We start from the raw sequence: 19,883 nt of genomic DNA, 5'->3' as shown, positions 1-19,883 counted from the left end.
GCAGAGTGTTCTGGCTAACCACCCTACACCCCCCTGATAGACTGATAGGACTACCCCAAAGCAAAGCCTAATTCCTCCTCCACACAACCCTTGACTTCTCCGTTGGGTTGAGCATTGTGGCAACGTCCCATCCCTGAGCTCACACCCCTCCACCTCTGCCTCTGCGTTGGCTTCAGCTCACACCACTGGAAAGTTGTCACGGTCACTGATGTCCGCATGTCATCAACACTTCCACCAGCCCCTGCTACAGCAGAGGGGTCAGTTCCTGTGGGATGAAGGCCGTTGTCGTCATTTCAATAGCTGGAACTAGGTGTAGCTGAGCTGTGCCCCCATTATGGATCCAAGAGAGGGATTTAGTGGTTGGAAAGACACAAAGCTATTTGCTCCCAGTGCTTAAAAGAGGATGGCTGGCAGGAAATGAAAGCACCCTTCTCCAAGGCTGGAGTGGTTTTACTCCTGCACTGGTTCTTTAATTTTCCGTCAGGTTTTGGAAATTCTTGGCCGTTACAACTGGACAATTAAATCCAGAGCAGAAAAGAAGGGCTCCAGCCAAAGAAATAAAACACTTGGTCAGCCAGTTTTTTGAAAGGGGGATGGAATGAGGATGCTCGAATGGAACGCAGCAGAGCAAGGGCTGCAGCCCTGAGGATGCTGAGAAGTGGCTTCAGGTGTGCATGGAGAGGATCTGCTGGATTTTGGTTATTGCTGGAGCTAGATTAAATCAGAAGGGCCAGAAGTAAAGGGGATTATGGTCTGGGGTGAAGTGATGACATTTTGGGAAGGGTGTAGGCAGGAGACACCCATCCAAGAGGGAGGCAGTGGTACAGCTGCTTTGTGTCAGGACCCACATGAGACAAAACTGCAGTAGAAGAATAGCAAAACGGTCACCCAGGAGATGGTACAAAGGCAGCTGAGCAGCACTGATGTTGGCTCTAGAGGGCTGAGATGAAGGCTCCCAGGCTTCAAAAGCAATAGCGACCCAAAACCCATCCAGGAATAAAGGCTGAGGTGGATGAAAATCTGCATTCAGTGCAAGTCTCTGGGTACATCACAGCTCAGTGAGCAGGATGCTGCTCCTCCAGCCTCGTGCAGCAGCACCCACGGCCTGAAGGTCTCTGCCTTGTCCATCCGTGTGCAGATTGACCCATTGTAAAGCAAGGCTGCCGAGCACGGTTTGTGTTTTTGGTTTGTGTGTCTGAAGTAAGGGGCAGGGACTTCTGTAGTCACTCCTCAGGCTTCCTCGGAAACACAGATGGTGTTGTGGTTTCTTTATTATTCCTGTCTGGAGGCTAAAGGGAGGATGCCTTGCAGAGAATCATAGAGTCATTAAGGTTGGAAAAGACCGCTAAGATCATCTAATCCAGCCGTCACATGGAAGGGAGGGGAAGGGAAGGGCCAGATGTGGAAGGAGTGAATTTTCAAGAAGGTTCTCCTACAACTTCATCTTCTTTCCTCAGTTTCTGCTTGTGGCCAGGTCACTGCTTGCAGCTATTTGCTCCAGAAAGTCTCCAGAGGGGTTCAGGAGTACCGAAATGCAGTTTGCCAGGTGCCCAGCTAGTGACCAGTGCAGGAGACCAACCTGCTGTAAACAGTGTCTCAGTTCTGCCTGTAGGGTAACTGATACCTTGACTTGGCATTTCTAAGAGCTGTTTATCAGATGGTGAAGGAGGATGAGGGATTTTTCTTTTGCTCCCTCTTTCCTTTGCATTTTACATGCTGTTTAGCTCTTTAAACATATCAGTGTTGACTGGAACAGTGTATAAGGAGGTTGTGGATGCTCCATCCCTGCAGGCATTCAAGGCCAGGCTGGATGTGGCTCTGGGCAGCCTGGTCTGCTGGTTGGTGACCCTGCACATAGCAGGGGGTTGGAACTGGATGAGCATTGTGGACCTTTGCAACCCAGGCCATTCTATGATTCTATGAAATGCAAGCAGAAAACTGGGAGACCAGTTGATGAATGTCAGGATGGGCTTCTAGCATTACTGAGGGTTAAACTGTGCCTGTAGCATCCTCTGTGTCCCATCTCAACCTGGCAGAGGGGAAAGCTTGCATCACACATCTCTGCTTGGGAGCCAGACAAGTGCCTGGTACAGGGATGTGTGACCCCTGTGCAGCCCCAGTGATGCTGGCAGTACCAGTGGGCTTGTTGCTGCTCAATGCTCCACCAAAACTCGCACCCATGCAGCTGGTGATCTCTTGGAAATATTTCTACCTTCGTGAGTATTCTGTTCTATCAGCAAAGAGATAAAAAAAGCTTCATCTTGCTTTCCACTTGCTCAGCTTGCTGGTCAGCCCCAAGCATTGCTGGTTCAGCCCTGCAGCCTCTGTGCAGAGGCTTCCCTGTGTCAAAGGTGAGGAAGGGCTGTCCTCCTCCTCCCATATCTCCCCCTCTTCCCCTTCCGCCTCGACATGCTCATTCATGAAAAAACATCTGCTGGATGGATGAAGAGACAGAAATTAACACTGGCACGTTTTTCCCACTCGTTGGCCAAGGGAGGTTGTAGGCTCAGAGTGTTTTAATCTTTGTTTTCACAGCTGGATTCAATATTGCCCTTTCTTCTCTCCAGTGTTTCATTGCTGCTCATTCCCCCGAGCAACCTGCTGCAGAGCAAAGTGTGCACTCACATTGAAGGACAACCCACAGTCAGCTTCCATGGGGCTGCCTGCACCTCAGGACTAATGACCCTCACAGCCCCGTCTGCTCATTAGGGATTGTGCTGAGATTTATACTCTCCTACTGAGGGTCCAGAAGGGCAATGCTGCAGTGACGAAGGTGCCATCCCACGAGGATCCTCTGAGAGCATCTGGCTGCAGCTCAGCTCTCCCAGCTCCTTTCCACCTGACTCCACGTGGGGTGAAGAGGTCCCAGCAGCAGGGACCAGCTTGGTCCGTCCTTTGGTAGGGGCAAATGTGTTGTGGGGTCTGCCTTAGCCCTGTGCACGTGGCCATAGCAAACCCTCAACCTATGGTGCCAACCTAGACATCATGGGTTGAGGTGCTGCAGGGTTTGGGTATACGGTGGAGGGTGTACAGAATGGGATGTAGTCTGTGGTGGAGATGGTGGAGGGTTTTGAGACACTCGTGGAGGGTTTGGTGATGGTGATGTAGGGTTTTGTGATGCTTGTGTAGGGTTTACTAGTGCTTGTGTAGGGTTTGGTGGAGTTGATACACAGTTTGGTGGAGGTGGTGTAGGGCTTGGTGGTGGTGTAGGTGAAGCTTGGTGCTCCTGTAAGATCTGATGGTACTGGTGCTCCTGGCAGTGTTTTGGATCCCTGGATGCCCAGCACAGCACACAGGCAGCTGTGTGCTCATGCACATTGCAGTGGCTGGGGTGGGGAAGGTGCCATCAGCTCCCCGTTGGGTGCCCAAGGGCTCGGACCTCAGGCTCTGAAGTTCTTAATGTCGAAGCTTCAGGCACCAGCATGGCCTGATGCCAGATGGGACTGGGCTCCATTCCCACTTGAACACCAGCCTGAAGGCATCTCTCCACCTCACCATATATCTCCAGGCAGAGACAGCCATCCAACACCATCCCACCCATCCTGCGAGCTTTGGGGACGAAAAGACACGTGTCCCGCCTTCTTGGCATGGGGATCCAGCTGTGAGGCTCAGTGCAGAAAGCCTCACACAGGGTGGGGGCCCACCTATATAAACAAGGCCAGGAAGGCTCCCAGCCATTCCCACTCCGTGCTCCCCTTTGGATCTGACCAGCCATCCTCCGCCGATGCTCCCACCCCCAGGTCTGCTGGGGAAGGTATTGTACCGCTCCTCCGGGCATCTCTGTCTGATATTTCTCTTTTCTGCATGTAGATACAACTGCTTAAATATCTCTGTAATTACCTAAGTGTCCATTTAAATATTTACTGGTGATACTGGTGCAACAGTAAATCTTGGTTGGGTGAGTAGAAAACTGCACCATTCGTGTCGGTACCCAGATCAAAAGGTAGGAAATCTCTCATAGTAGTATCGTTTCCTTTTTACTTTGCTTTCAGTTTTCTCTGTTATCTAAGAACACACATCCAACCTGTTTATTTCCACACTTATCGTGTTTTAGGCTCACACTCTCTTCCCTTTCAGCTGTGTTTAAATCTTATTAGTACTGGAAAATGGGTCATAAGGTTGCATCCAGGTGGGTCGCATTCCCACACGGATTGGTGGGGGATATCCTCGTGCAAAATGCATGTCTTTTCTGTGTTGTAAATACTTGCACTTGGCAAACTGCAGTTATTTTTGGAGTGGTGAAGAAGCCTTTATATCTTTGTACCCAGTTCTCATTGCTGCTGCTTTCTGGCAGGGACATAGGGCTATATTGACCTAGTTAAATCCTGGTGGGAGAGCTGTCCTGAGAGCCACATGTAATATGGGACTTTGGTCACAGTGACACTTGTCCCCACCCTGTGTCTGACAGGAGAGGTATGTGGTGTGAAGGTAACACCATCATTTTTCTGACTGGGGCTGCTAAATATAATAGTCAGACTCTCAGAGTCAGCAGTCTGCCATGCACAAATGAAATAATGTATTTTCAGTATCTGCAGGATGAGGTGAGGAAAGCAGGAGGAGGTGGCAAGCATGTTCTGGTTTGCTTGTGTGGTATCACAGAGGACACAACATTCTGCCCTTGCTTTGGGACTTTGTCTTTATCTCCAATCTCTAAGATGTCCATTAATGCTGAGTTGCATTTCCCAGCCTGGTTGGGTTCACCCTGCAGGACACTGCACGAACCTCTGCTCTTTGCTCCCCTTGTTCCTCCTCCTTTTTCCTGGGGCTCTTCCAGGCTCCCCTCTAACACCTGCCTCTGCCCATGGACAGGTGCTAGAAGAAAAACAGCTCTCTGGAACAGTCAAAAATAGGGCCGTTTCTGATGCCGCTTGAATTTTTCCAGAGTTCCCTCATCTTTCCCATCCACCCTGGCCTTTCTCCTCTCAGCACATCTCTGCTCAGTGAACCACTAAAGGAGGAGCTAAGGGCGATGACGGGTGGAGGTGAACTGTTGCACGGCCACTGTTTGCCTGGGGATCCACTTCCTCTGGTTTCTTTTGATTTTTTTTGAATTTTTTTTGCAAGTTCAGGAAGGTCTCCAGGAAGTCAAGCCTGACTGGGTTCATAGGTCTGCACTGGCAGCCAGCAGAGCTGGGAATGCCGGCTGGGAGCTTTATTGCTTCCTGTTATGAGGGTTCGGGAGATGCTCTGGGTTGCTGGGAGAGACGTGGTCCAGCACCAGCGCCAGGTTTGGCCCCAGCACATGGGGTGGGGTTGGAAATGTGCTTTTTTTTTTTTTCCTCTTTGCTTCCCTGGCTGCTTCAGGAAAGGGAAGCAAATAAAGGGAATAATTGCTCGCTTTGGCCTTTGCAGAGACCTCTGGCTGTTGAAGCAGATCTCTGCCTTGGGTCTGCTTGCTTTGGAGCAAGAACAGACAGAGAGAAGAATGCTATAAAGGGCTGTGTCCCCATCACGGTTCTTTTCTTGCCACCTCTTTGTATGTCAGCCTTGAAAAAAAAAGGTTCCGTCGTAAAAAAATATGGGATTTTTTCAACATCAAAATTTATCTCAGGAATGTGTCCATTGCAGCGAAAATTTCAGCCGGGAAGGGCTGGAATAAATATCTTCTGTGCTCCTGCCCGAGCTTAAATGCTTCCTCTGGGCTTTTGTGCTTTGTGATTTAAATCTTATTGTTATTTCCCTTTATTGGATTTTTCTTGTCATTTTCAAAGAGAAGTGCTTTTACCTTTCCGCAGTTATGATTCAGTGAAATCCCAGGGAAACATTGCACTGTTTTTCAGCAGGAACATTCTTCATCCTGCTAACATCTGGCTTTTTCCTCTGATCACCAACCAAAGCAAATTTAATAGAAATTCTGTTTTCTGACTTATCTTCAATGCCAAACCGTGCTCCAAATTCAGTGGTGGTTGGGAGCGAGAATTTATTTTTGCAGAGCATGTTAAAGAAATCAGCCTTCACCTTGTTTTCAGGTATCCTCTTGTCACACAGCCAGAAATCCTTATGGGCTCTTTTTCTCATTTTGGTCCTCGCAAGGGGCAGAGACCCACCACAGTGTTGTCATCCAGGTTAAAACTTTGAAGAGATTGTAGAATCATTGTGTCGTTAAGGTCCAACCATCAGCCCATCCCCACCATGCCCACTCCTAGAATCACTAAGGTTGGAAAAGATCTTTGAGATCACCATGCCCAACCATCAACCCACTGTACCTGCTCACAGAATCACTGAGGTTGGAAGAGACTCCCAAGATCACCAGGTCCTGCCATCATCCCATCACCACCTTGGCCACCAAATGGATGCAGAGAGCACAGAAGAATGAACCTGAGGATGATGGGGGTAACGTGCCATATCTGCAACAGGGTTGTCACCACCACCATTCTTCTGAAAAGTCCACACAGACTTTCATGATGATGGAGCAGATTTGAACATGGGCATGATTCATCCTGCCTGTACATTTTTATTGTGAGACTGTTGAGTTTTTGGCTGCATCCTTACAGTGTGAGCCCTGATTAGTCCAACATCTTGGAGAACACCCAAAGCATCCTGGTCTAGAGTGAAATGTCCCTGCCTGTGTCAGAGATTGGAATTGGTCCCTTCCAACCCAAACCATTCTGTGATTCTACATCAAAAATGAGCCCATAAAGCCCACTTTGTATGCGAAATAGGGTGTAAATGGCAAAGTCAGAGTTATTAATCACTAGTGCTGCTAAACAAGAGTACAAATCCACTGATTCTTGCGACTAAGGACAAGACTGTGGTCTTCTTGGCCTTCTAGAGGTGGTGTTTGAGGAAACACCAATTTTAACGACCCTAGGAAGGGGACAGGTGAGAACCCACAACCTGGGCTGCATGAAAGTCAAGTGGCAGGCATGGGGCAGTCCTCCTCATCTTCCTCCCCTTCATCTTCCTCCTCCTTCTCCACACCCAGCAGTGCCCGCCCAGGACCAGCAGAAGACAATGCAGATAATGGCAGGAGGAAGGGAAGCAGAGCGCAGGAGGAAGCGCTGACACGGAGGCTGCCCTTCCCTGAAGCACATGTTTACATCTGACAAAGATCTCTGCTGAACGCTGTTTCTGGAACAGCTCTGCTGGAGGCGTGGGGCTGCAAAGAGCAGTGCAACAAACCAGAAGCACTAATGAAATCAAAACCTGTCTCTTTTTCCCTTTTTTCTTTCTTTCTTTTCTTCTTCTTTTTTTTTTTATTTATTTTCCCCATTTAGCTCTTATGTTTTGAAGTGTCACTTCTGCTTACAAAGCCAAGAGCTGAGCCTGTCTTTCTGTGGCTCTCACCATCACTTACTGTGAGCCGTGGGCTCCAGATTCCTTTTTCTCTCTAGATTCTGTAAAATAAGTCTCCAAACTTATGTGATGCTGCTTCATGGGTCTTCTTTTTTAATAAGCAAGCTTGTTATTTGAATGCATTTCTTCACTTTGTGTAGTTTTGAAACAAATCAAATGAAAATCCAGAAGGTGAAAATTAGAGGAGAAACTGAACTCAGTGTAATGCATTACAGAGCTGTGTTGGTCTGGGGCCAGACTGGATACTCATCACATAGCAGGAAGATGTAACACCAGATAGAACTGTAATTAATGACTGCAGTTATTCATTTCAATGGGACGTCAAGAGAAACACGTCAGGAATACCACTGGTGTCAGCTTGGTGAGGTGACCCCCAGCAGCCAGAAGTGTCCAGGCTTTTGTCACATCCATCCCCCTGTCCCTTTGTTTCCTGTTCTCAATGCCAAGCTCTAAGTGAAGCCCAGGGCACTGGATGCTGCACAGGGAGTGAAAAGGTTCCTACTGCTCTTTTAGCCCATAACATTTATTTATGGCTACAAAATCTCTGTTTGCTCTCCAGTGTCTGCCTTGGAAGGAAGAAAACACAGGCTGTGTATAAGTGTGCATACCCCTGCTGTTCTGTTATTACCCTGGATACACGCAGCCAAGGTTTTGGCCCTTGCATAACCTGCTCAAATGGTAAAAAACCAATGAAAGCAGGCAGGAGGAAATGCTCAGCCTTCCCCAGGCGATGGGTTGGGTTGGTATGATGGGAACGACACAGTCCCCAGAGCCTGGAGCAAGAGCAGATGATGTCCAACTTGTTTGCAGCATGGATGCTCCAAGAAGACGTCCACCAGAAGAGATTACTGTGTGTATAAATAACCTTGCAAAGAGTCTGGAGAGGCTGTGTGACCCATGGGACTGGAACTGTGCTGAACTGCCTTTTATCTCAAAGCCACTGCCTGTACTCCCGCAGAGTCTGGAAGTTGCTCTCAGCTGGTTATTTTTAAATAACTAATAATACTGCTCCACAGCTCCATCCTGCACCAGCTGGAGCTGCTGGAGGTCTCACCCCAGCCTGTGGTGGGAAGGAGATGCTGGCGGCCATCCCTCAGGTCTGGTGGGTCTCACGGTCCTGTAAAGGCAGGTGTGAAATGTGTTGGGAGTGGGATGGGAGAATGGAGGTGACAGCCAGGTGACACACTGTGCTGTCCCCAGATGTGAAGGATCATGCAGGGGTGAGTATTTTATCCTTCTTGGTCTGGTCTCGATGGGAGATATCCAGGAATTTTGGGAGGAGATCCAGCAGATCTGTCGGTCTCTGGAACCAGCTCCATATCCCTCCAGCTCCTTTGGCAGTGCAAGCTTTGTGAGTGTGCTGAGCACTGAAGCATGCAGGCAGGGTCGTTTTGCCCAGAAAGGTTCTAGATGCCTCGTCCCTGGAGGCATTCAAAGCCACGCTGGATTGTAGCTCTGGGCAGCCTGGTCTGGTGGCTGGTGATCCTTCCTATGCAGGGGGGTTGAAACTAGATGATCTTTGAGGTCCTTTTCAACCCAGGCCATGACTATTGAATCTCTTTAGAAGCTTATTTCCCCAGATCCCTCCCCAGACCTGTTCTTCTGAGTGTGACAGCCACCCCTCAAGGGTATGTTCACCTCTACTTCTGACTTCCCTGAATATGAGGCTTTTTCCACCTACCTATCAGAGGTAGCTACTTCTGAACAACGAATTAGCTTATCATTGTACAAGGGTAATTAGTTTATAACTTAAAGTTACCACAATACACCTGGATCTGCGGACACAATGGTTTGGCTGAAGTGCTCTGCCAACATGAAGAGGTGCAGAGGATGCTTAGTGGGCATAGTGCTGATGGGTTGATGGTTGGACTCAATGATCTTTTAGGTCTTCATGATTCTGTGCTGCTGCTGCTTGCCTGAGATGCTCCAGTGAGCAGGAATTGCCACCCCACATCCCACTGGGCTCTTTGGAATATCCAGCTTAGTCAGAACCCTCTTGGGATGAAAGTTCCTGATAAATCATATGTCCCCTTTGATCAAAATGTGCATCCTCCCATGTTTTTATCCCTCAAAGGCTGGGTCTGATCCTTTCTGCTGTTTCTCTCTCCTGGGGAGGTTTTCTGCCTCAGCTCCCCACTTTGACCCCGCAGCTACCTGGAGCCCTGACCCCACTGGTGACAGTAAGGTTCCTCGTGGATGGAGCAGGGATGAGAGATGCCCCCAGGGACAAGGGCTCTTCTCCACTTGCCTTAGGCTTCACGCACATTCCCACACTTATTAATTCTTTTTCCTCCCACAAAGAGACCGAAAAGCCCTAAAATGTACTCAAAAACTCTTTTCCAGCTGTCCCTACCCTTGAACAGGGGAAGCAGCAAGGCAGGACTTTCAGATCACTTCTCACTATAGAGCCTTGCCTCTTTTTCTTCCCCAGCTCTCTACCCAAGGAGCTTTTGCCAAAATGCGTTTTCCACATGTTCCCTATTAGTCATGCTCTCTGTCTTACAAATCTGTTACCAGCACCGCGAGCCGATGCTATTAATTTATTTCCAGTCCGCTCGAGAGCTCGGCAGCAAAATTCCAGGCACCGTTCCTAAAACCAGACCCGGCGGTTTGTTTGGATTTAAAAACCGATGCCTCCTTCCTGCCCGGTATATATAGCACCTTCTCCCAAAGCTTGGGGACACCCGGCGAGGAGAGGGGCTGGGTGGGAGCTGGGCTGCCCCAGAGGCGGGGTCTGCAGAGCCTTAAATCCTGCCCCAGAGCTCGGCGTCCCAGCGGAGCATGGCGTGAGCACGGCGGGACTTTATCTAGGGCAAGGCGCAGGAATGCTGGTGGAGGAGGGCAAGCAGCACCATGTCTCCGTGAGTACATTTTCCATTGTTTTGCCTTTGGTTTGAACAACTGGGTGGGAAGCGAGTAGAAAGGAAGGACGTCAAGCTAGCTGGATCTATATACTTTTTTCCTCTTTTTCTTTTTTTCTTCTCGTTCTGCTTCTTTTAGACTCAAGTTTTAAAGTTTTTCCCAGTTCCAACAGCTGCATCTGCAATTGCACAGAGGGGATTTTGGTGGTGAGAAAGTGGGACCAAGAGCTAATTGCTGGCTCCGTGGGATTTCCACTATTTTAAGGCTGAGCCGAAGGCACTCGAATCGCCGCTTGTCGCATTGAGAGATCCCAGCTTCTATTTGTAGCTGTCTGGAAGTGAAAGGTGTGCCCGGTGCCAGTCAGCCTGATGTGTGCAGCTGGAATGAATGGGTTCCAAGCTGCGGGGACGCTGTGTCCCCCCTGGGACTCTCTGCACGTAATTGAGCCACATAAACCCCCCTCACCCCATCCATTCCGTGCTGCAGCCCCACACATTCCTTGCCCCAGTGGGCTGATCATGGGAGGATTCTTCCCTTGTCTCCTTCAGCTGCAGTTGTGTGGCTGGGTACGGGGGAGCACAACGCGGTCATTGAGGTGCAGTCATGCCCAGAGGCACAGCAGGGTCCCAGCAAAGCAGGAGCAGCTGGGGGCTGTTTCCTGCAGATGTTGCTGCCTGTCCAGATGTGCACAGCAGGCTGAGCACAGGCTGTGGCTGGTAGTTGGTATTCACAGACAATGTTTTCCAAGCAGTGGCCTTCTGGTTGTTCTGTTAGTTTGTGATTTTTCTCCCTGATGCTGGGGGATTGTGAAGGGTTTAAGCCAATGTTGCCAGGTGCTCCAGTCTGAAATGTGCTTCCTGGAGGAATCAGTGTGAGCTTTGCTAACAAACGTTAGGTCAGAACTTGAATGTTTGCTCCAAAATCCATCATTGCCTTTGTCAAGTCCTCAGTGCCCCAGCAAAACTGCTACTGGGAGGTAACTGACCTGTGGGAACTTGTGTCATGGAATCACAGAATCACAGAATTTGGGTTGGAAAGGACCTTAAAGCCCATCGAGTTTCAGCCCCTGCCATGGGCAAGAACACCTCTCACCAGGCCAGGTTGCCCAAAACCCCATCCCACCTTGCCTTGAGTGCCTCCAGAGGGACATCCACAGCTCCTCTGGGCAGCACTGCCTGTGCCTCACCACCCTCATTGTGAAGGACTTTTTCCTGCTAACCAACCTAAACTTACCAGCTTTAGTTTCAAGCCATTATCTCCTGTCCTGTCACTACGCTCCCTGACAAAGAATAAGCTTAATGTGGAGCTTGCAGCTGATGGGGGATGCTGATGGGTGGCACAGAGACCACCAGGCCGGGTCGACTACCCAAGCCCCAGCCCTGCCCTGGCTGCACAGATGCTTCAGGGATGGATGTGCCATGTCCCACAGTGGGCAATCAGCACCCCAGTGCCTTCTCTTGCCACCTGCTGAATCTTGGCCAAGGGCCAGTGTGAATCCTGCAAGTTGGGTAATGCTCCATTCTGCTCATACTGAATAGGCACACAAAGCAAAGGAAGGATTGGGATGCTTTGAAGAGGGACTTACTGAGTCTGAAAGAAGCCAAAGGCATTCACAAGGGGTGATGTCCCATCCCTGAATAAATAGTCATAGAATCGCGGAGTCGTTTGAGTTGGAAGAGATCCTTAAAGGCCATCTGGTCCAGCTCCCCTGCACTGAACTGGGAAACCCACAGCTCTACCAGGTGCTCAGAGCCCCGTCCCCTGACCCTGGGTGTCTCCAGTGATGGGTCACCCACCACCTCTGTGTGCAATCTGTGCCAATGCTTCATCACCCTTACTGTAAAAAATCTTTATCCTTATATTCAGTATAAAATTAAATAATGCAATGCTAAACCAAATTTCTCCAATAAATAAAGAATAGTGCTGTGGGGATCACTTTACACATTATTCTGTGGTTGAACCACTGTGTCTGCAGCGGTATTTCTTTACTGACTGTTGGGTCCAAGGCATCATTTCTGAGGCAGGAGATGGGGATTCTGGTTCCTGTAGCATGGACAACTTCAGCAGGTAACTTGAGGGGAGAGAGGAGACCTTCTCACCTCTCCTCCCAGCTGGGGCATGCTGCTTCCTTACTCCTCGCCTCAGTTTCCCCAGCTGCAGGACAGGAACATTCCTCAGCACCATCTGCAGAGTGCTCCCACAGTCCCCCTCTGGTGTGTGAAGACTCGGAAGTTTGGGTTCGCAGAGGATTTGTTTGATCTAGAAATAGCAGGGTTAGAAAATTCCATCTGCTGGCTCTCGGGAGCCCTCGACAGTGGAAGAATTTTGCTGCATCTTGAGCCTTGGGCCGCATCGTTACCTCCCAGGGCAGCAGCAAGGCGAGCACTGAGCAAACCAGAGCTGCTTGGCGCCCATCCTAAGAAGCAACAGGAACAAAATAACATTCCAGGAAAGCAAAATGTGGAGAACAGAGCAAATCATGTTGCATTTCTTGCTCCTTTGCTCTTGGTTGTTCACATTCCAGGCCCAATCCATGGGGTCAAAGCCTCCAGTGCAAACCTTGGGGTGTGATTTGGTGTCTCCATGTAAAAGTGCTGCAAAGCTGAGCTAGGACCAGTCTTGTGTCTCGTGGCATGATTCGTCCTCCTTGACTTTTACCTCTGTAAATGAAAGGGCTGTGGGACAGCACAGGGATTTGGGTAGGTTTGCTGTAAGTTGGGCTTTCAATGAAGGTTACGAGCCTGGTGCAGAGCAGGGATGCAGGTTTAAAGAAAGGATGAGCCCATTCTCTGCTGCTCAAGGGTGAGGGGCCGTCGTCCCCCCAGCATGATGCTCTTTGTGTCTGGGAGCTTTCCCCATTGCTCTCACCCCTAGGTGTCTGCCAGCCCAGCCATACTATTACCACCTGTCTTTAATGATGCCTGGAGGGCTGAGGTGCCCCAATGATGCCAGGGAGCTCAGGCTGAGACCTCACTGCAAGGCAAGCTGAGCACAAAATGGTTCCTCTTCCTCTCCAGCTGTCCAGGTCTTCTAATAAATGCATGGTTTTCTCTGAAAGCTTTTGAAGGTTTATTTATAAAAGAGTCTGCATTTGATTTAAGCATTTGTTTTTCAAGAGGGACTTAAAAGGGACATCAGCCTGTAAATATAAATATTCCCATTCTTTTTTTGATTCTTTGCATTTTTCTAGGTTCACTAATGAAAGACATTTCGGCATCCCCTGCTCCCGCATTCACCCAGATGCCTGAGCCCATGGCATGTGAGCAGCTATCACAAGTTGAGCACCTTTCTGTGTGCCTAAGTGGCTTCCATGTTGTGTTGTATTCATTATTAGTTACCCAAGAACTTCCCATCTTGAAGCAGGCAACAAAATGTGTTGGGATGTTAACTTACAGCTGTGTGTTTGTTTTTTTTTCCCCCTTCTTCCTGCAGGTTATAACTGAGTAGCCCTTATGACCAACATGAGCTGGAGCTTTCTCACCCGCCTGCTAGAAGAGATCCACAACCATTCCACCTTCGTGGGGAAGGTCTGGCTCACCGTGCTCATCGTCTTCCGCATCGTCCTGACGGCGGTCGGTGGAGAATCCATCTACTCTGATGAGCAAAGCAAGTTCACTTGCAACACCAAGCAGCCCGGCTGCGACAACGTCTGTTACGATGCCTTCGCCCCGCTGTCACACGTTAGGTTTTGGGTCTTCCAGATCATCATGATATCCACACCTTCAGTCATGTACCTGGGCTACGCCATCCACCGGATCGCCCGGTCAGCGGAGGAGGAGAAGAAGTTCAAGGGCTTCAAGAAGAAGAAGCAGTTTGCTTTGAACTGGCAGGCGGTGCGCAACATGGAGGACGCGATGGAGGCGGATGAAGAGGAGCCCATGATCTCCGACGACGCAGCAGAAAATGAGAAAGCCAAAGCCAAGCCCAAGAGCAAAGAGCAGCAAAAGCACGATGGGAGGAGGCGAATCCAGCAGGAAGGACTGATGAAAATCTACGTCTTCCAGCTGCTTACTAGAGCTTCGTTTGAAGTTTGTTTTTTGATAGGGCAGTATTTGCTCTATGGTTTTGAGGTAGAAGCTTATTTTGTATGCAACAGACTGCCTTGTCCTCACACGGTGGACTGCTTTGTGTCCCGGCCAACAGAGAAGACAATCTTTCTGCTGGTGATGTACGTGGTGAGCTGCCTGTGCTTGCTGCTGAACATGTGTGAGATGTTCCATCTGGGCTTCGGGACCATCCGAGATGCCATCCGCAACCGGAAAATCAACACCTTCAGGCAGCCCCCCTACAACTACGCCTACCCTAAGAACATCTCCTGCCCCCCCGAGTACAACCTGGTGGTGAAATCAGAGAAGTCCACCAAGATCCCCAACAGTCTGATGGCTCACGAGCAGAACTTGGCTAACGTTGCGCAGGAGCAGCAGTGCACCAGCCCGGATGAGAACATCCCAGCGGACTTGTCCACCCTCCACAAACACCTGCGAGTGGCCCAGGAGCAGCTGGACATAGCATTTCAGAGCTATGGCAGCAGCCAGGGCAACGCGCAGCCCTCCCGGACCAGCAGCCCTGCCTCGGGTGGCACGGTGGTAGAGCAAAATAGGGCCAACACCGCCCAGGAGAAGCAAAGCGCTAAGCCCAAGGCGTCCTTGGAGAAAGGCAGCTCCAGCAGTAAGGATGGAAAGACGTCTGTGTGGATATAGCTTGTCTGGCAGCAGAGAGGGCAGCGTAAGTGGGGTTTTATTTTAGGTTCTGGTTTTCAGTATGTCTTGAGTTTATTTCACAGGGCACAGACACATTTTTTCTGTGGAAGTCAAGAGAGAAAAGGAATTTCAGACCAATTTAGTACTGTCTTCCGGTGCATTAACAAAAGACATTTCCTTCCTCTTTCCAACACGTTCTCCAGCCGGGAACCTCCAGTGAGTGACAGCGACCGCTGCATCCCGCTGAGGCTGGACAGCCTGCTGTGATGGAAGCAGAGAGCAGCTCCCACACACAGTGCTGCAGTCAGACGGCCTTTAATTACTAAATATCCTTAATAAAAATTAATTTCCGATCCCTTGATTAGAAAGGAAAGTGACTGATATGTCGATGAACTCTCACGGCACGCTCCCAGCTAACGTCTCGCCGGAATTTTTCAGTGCACAGCAGGCAGCACTGGAAGCGAAGGCAGCAGAGGTGCATGCATAGCACAGCACTGATGGTCTTCATCTTTTATTCTGCGCTGAAACAAAAAGCAAACACGGCCAAACACTCCGCAGTGTGAGTTGGCAGTGACATTGCTGCTCATACTGGTGCCTGCGTAGCGCTTGCTACAGATGGGAATCACTGCAGTTACAGTGTTTTTAACAAACTGCTGCTTCACATCATCAGAAAGTGCCTTTTTGCAACCAGGAAAACAAAGTCATAAAGGGTTTCAACTTCTTCATGTGCTAAATTTGAGTAAAGATGGGAAGATCAGCGTTGGCAGATTTGTTTTTCTGTTTAATCAAACTGTTATACATAGTGGCAGACAGCAGACCTATGCATAGCGCGTATACGATGCGTGTGTGTGTACATGTCAGTATATATATGGACACATGAACACGTGTGTGTGAATATAGATACATAGATATATATATATAAATGTGATATCAACCCTCTGGTAATTTTACAGCCTTCCACTTTCCCTGGGAAAACCTGTTGGATCCAGAAGGAGTGTCAGTGGGAAACGGGCAGGTTTCCATACCCTTGCTAGGGGGCTCAGCAGAAGACCTGGTGGACAGGACCCAGGGCAGCAGCAAGAAGTTTGCCCCTGGTTTATGGAGAGACTTTGTTGGCTTTGCTTGGTTCTAAGGCAGTCTCCTTGCAGTTGCAGGACCTCCAAGGCTCCTGCTGGTGCTGGATGTGCTTTGGTGGGTGGTTTCATCCTGGAGCTGAGGCGTTCTTGAGATGCCTGTGGCAATTCACCACCATGGAGGCAAAGTAGGCAGAGCCTTCCAGATCAAACTTTACAAGGAAGAATTAAATCCTTACAGAACACAGCATCATTCCTGTGCTGAGCTGCTCCCTTACAGCCATGCCAGCACACAAGCCCTCATGCCACAATTCCTTCCATATTACTTCTTAATGGGCTCTTACTCATGACCCTGAGATCAGTCTCTGGAAGCCTTGAGGGCATCTGCTCTCCCCAGCCAGCATGAAAGCTGTGCAGTGCCCCTGGAGAACAGTGCTGGTAGCAAATAGTAGGTTTTAAAAGGTGCAAAGAAATGTTCTGTGAGGTATCCAGCTGCAAATATTCGGTATGGCTTTGAGTAACAGTCTGGAGACAGCTCCAGGCTTGTTCCCGATCCTGCAGGAGGCACTGCCTGGAGCGCCGCCTGCTCTTGCTGCTGGAGTTGTTCTCTTTGGATAAAGGCAACTGCATCCCACAGGAGGCTCAGCGCATCATGCAGCAGCACTGGTCTGTAGCAGCACACACCCATCGCGTGCAGGGATGCTTTGTAATGTGAATTTTCCATGAAAGGCTCAAAAAGTTCACAGCATGGTGGTAGGACAAACATATCTGCCCGTGCTGCTCCTTGTCCTAAATACGGGCACCCACCCACTCGGGCAATGCAGGGAGACTGGGTGCTGCTGGCAGTGCTGTCGTGAAGGTATAGACAGCCCAGGGCTTATTCCTCTGAAGATTTGTGGTGTTTGAAGACTGTCTTATCTCCTTTAGCTCTGCCGTAAACCAAGCAACCCTACTCTCACCAGCCTGTCATTTCCATGCCATGGATCCAGCATGCCAAGAGGGATGATCAGGCAGTCCTGCAGCAGATTTGCAGCCTCCTCCAGGCTGGTGTCACCAGCACATTTAATACGCACACACTGTTTTCCATAGTGGGAGTCAATAATTGCAGTATTGATGAGCACTAGAGCCGGGGCAGACACTTGGGTGTTCGATACCAGCTCCTCATCAGGCAGGATAACTGCTCGCTCTGCTGTCCTCCCAGCCAGCCCTGCTCATCTGTAGGGCTTAAAAACTTCCTTGCATAAAATGCTTTGCGAATGAGGGCTGATCTCACTTTCCCATTTTTTTTTTTTTTCCCAAGCTTTTTGACATGGACTGAAGCAAAAGGGCACGCTGCTGGCAGGACTGCTTGATGCCAGAATCTTGTGGTGGGCTGCCAGGCTCCCACTCACTCCTCTTATACCAAGAAGGAGCCACCCCTGTTCCTCCAGCCACCAGCATGAGTCAGATAGCCCTATAAATATGGAGGTTTATTATTATAATTAGATATTTCGAATTGCTCACTTCCCCCTTTCCTCCACTGCTTGCCCTCTGGAGCTCTTAGGATGTTGTATGCTCCACTGAGTCACCTCCACCACCAAGGCACCGACGTCTCCGCAGCAGTGACCCCTTCCAGAGCAGGAAGGGAAATCCCGTCTTTACTGTGTCTGTCAGGGCAGGAAAAGGATAGGAAGGCAAAAATGCATATATGCATAACCACAATTAAAAGCCCCACCACAAACCAAACAGGCGGTTTGAGGAATTTCAAGCAGACGATGGGCAGCATCGGCCATGGAAGAAATGCCAGTAGTATAACTAATGCTTTGCTTTCTTTTCTGCAGGTTAGTCATTTAGTTCACGCTCCAGACGGGTTTAGCTCTGTAGCTGAACTAATCATAAATGTTGGTTCTCTCACTAAGCTTTGCTGGATAAAGTGCCCGCCCTTGCATTTCTGTTCTTACCATTCAGAGCCAGGAATGTCCCACGTAAAAGCCAGATTACCTTGTTGCTTGCATTGCATTCCACTGGAAAATACTTGAACTTAACTCAAGGCCATAACCAGTCTGTGCTGTTATGAAGTTTCTGGGATATTTTTTTGTTGTTGTTGTTCATTTTTTATGTACTAACTGTATTTGTACTAGAAAATTTTTGAGTATGAGGTTGAATCTCTCTAAGTATTTCTCAGTGTAAATGTTCCATCTGGACTGTAGTTAGGTTAAGCATTGGTCAAAAGAGAATGAAACATTAGCCCGAGTCTTCAACCGGCTATTCCACGTCCATTACTAATAAAACGGAATAAAACTTACATTTTGTTACAGTATGCAAAGAGTGTGATGTTTCCGTGAGAAGGAGGACGAGTGTTGATGAGAAGAAATTCTTCCCCATCTATTGTTTGCCTGCTTTGGCCATATAAGACCTCTATTTTCCCACATACAGCTATAAATCACTGCAAAATATTTTTGCCTTAAGAAGTAGTTGACCTTCTGGTTGTTTGGGATGTGTTGTCTCTCTGATGAATCACTGCCTGCAGTTCCTTCAGGCATGGAGCTGAAGCTGCCTAGGAAAGCTTGTGCTCTGAAAAGTGAAAAAAACTTTGCTGAGTCCGGGAGAAGTTACGGCTGCAGCAGAGTAAATGATGGGACGCCCTTTGAGAAAACCTGCCTTGCAAGAGAATCACAAAAACACAGAATCGTTCAGGTTGGAAAAGACCTCTGAGTTCCCCAAGTCCAACAGCAACCCATCCCAACCATGCTCACTACCCGTGTCCCTCAGTGCCACATCTCCATGGTTCTTAACACCTCGGTTTTCTTAAAGACCTCAGTTCCTGCTCCTGCCATGAACGGACAGGTACATTCACTCACCACCTCTGTCCAAAGAGGTTTCTGCAAGCCTCTGGGTGCATTTCTCTCCATTCCTCTGGCAGTTGCAGTGTCTCCAGGATTCCATTGGCTCCTACCAAGAGGCAGAGAATAACGGGGCTCTGCTGGGAGTCCATGGGGAAGGTCCACAGCCAGGAGTGCCTCAGTGCTAAGAAACCAAACGAAAAAAATTGCTAATTAACAAGGTGTCCTTAATAGAGCATGTTCTGGGAAATAGGGGGAATTCATCCTTGCTGTTGGGTGCTGGGTTGATGTCAAAGTGAAGCACACTTTGGTGACTGAACTTAGCACGGTACTGCTGTGGCACTGACCTCTGCAGCCTTCATCCCACGTGGAGTTGTCGGGAGGGTCTGGTGGGGATGAGAGAAAGGTTCTTCCCCTGGAAGAGGCTGCCCAGGACAGTGGAGCATTTAATGCACAGGGCAAGAACAACTGTAGCTCATGAGAGTTTGTGGATGACAGCTTGTGCACCTCAGAGAAAGGCAGGAGAAAGTAAGCTAAGCTGTTTCCGAGGTGTCTGAATATGCCTGCTTGGGATGCTCCCAAGGAGGTTTAGGGGGATGTCCCTCTGTTCTTGGCTCTGGTGGGGCTGCACCTCCAGTGCTGCGCTCAGTTCTGGGCCCCCCGCTATGAGAAAGACATTGGAGCACGTCCAGAGAAGGGCAGCGGAGCTGTGAAGGGTCTGCAGCACAAGACTAATGGGAAGTGGCTGAGGGAACTGGATTGTTCAGCTTGGAGGAGGCTACAACCTGAAAGCAGTTGGTAGCAAGATGGAAGTCAGCCTCTGAACCCAGGTAACAGTGAAAGTAAAAGAGAGGATGGCCTCAAGGTTTGTCAGGGGAGGTTCAGGTTAAATATTAGGAACAAATTATTCTCTGAAAGAGTAATAATGCATTGGCACAGGCTGCCAGGCAGGTGGTGGAGTCACCATCCCTGGAGGTGTTCCAGAACCATGGAGATGTGGCACTGAGGGAGGGGTGGGGTTGGACTTAGGGATCTCAGAGGTCTTTTACAACCTGAATGATTCTAGGTCCTCTTTGGGACAGGGCTTGGTCAGCAGCCTTGTATTTTGTCACCCGGCCACCACTGCTCCA

The 19,883-nt window shown here is 49.3% G+C and overlaps 1 protein-coding gene across 4 annotated transcripts in view; it reads left to right on the top strand.

Annotated features, from left to right (window-relative positions):
* The window catches only part of GJC2 (gap junction protein gamma 2), a 31,017-nt gene extending 12,790 nt beyond the window's left edge, over window positions 1-18,227 (top strand). For 2 of the 4 annotated variants that reach the window (XM_010712272.3, XM_019616196.2), the window contains one exon: window positions 13,591-18,227. In XM_010712272.3, the coding sequence (XP_010710574.1) occupies window positions 13,611-14,858 (1,248 nt within the window). In that variant the 5' untranslated portion in view covers window positions 13,591-13,610 and the 3' untranslated portion in view covers window positions 14,859-18,227. Of the gene's footprint in view, window positions 1-3,672; window positions 3,755-9,800; window positions 10,158-13,590 lie in introns of those variants that run through there. The other 2 variants (XM_010712274.3, XM_010712271.3) reach the window with 2 other exon arrangements.
* The last annotated feature ends 1,656 nt before the right edge of the window (window positions 18,228-19,883 follow it).

The sequence above is a fragment of the Meleagris gallopavo genome, chromosome 6, assembly GCF_000146605.3.
Source record: "Meleagris gallopavo isolate NT-WF06-2002-E0010 breed Aviagen turkey brand Nicholas breeding stock chromosome 6, Turkey_5.1, whole genome shotgun sequence".
Lineage (NCBI taxonomy): Eukaryota > Metazoa > Chordata > Aves > Galliformes > Phasianidae > Meleagris > Meleagris gallopavo.
The sequence above is the reverse complement of the archived record's forward strand: the minus strand, read 5'-3'. Positions and strand labels throughout refer to the sequence as shown.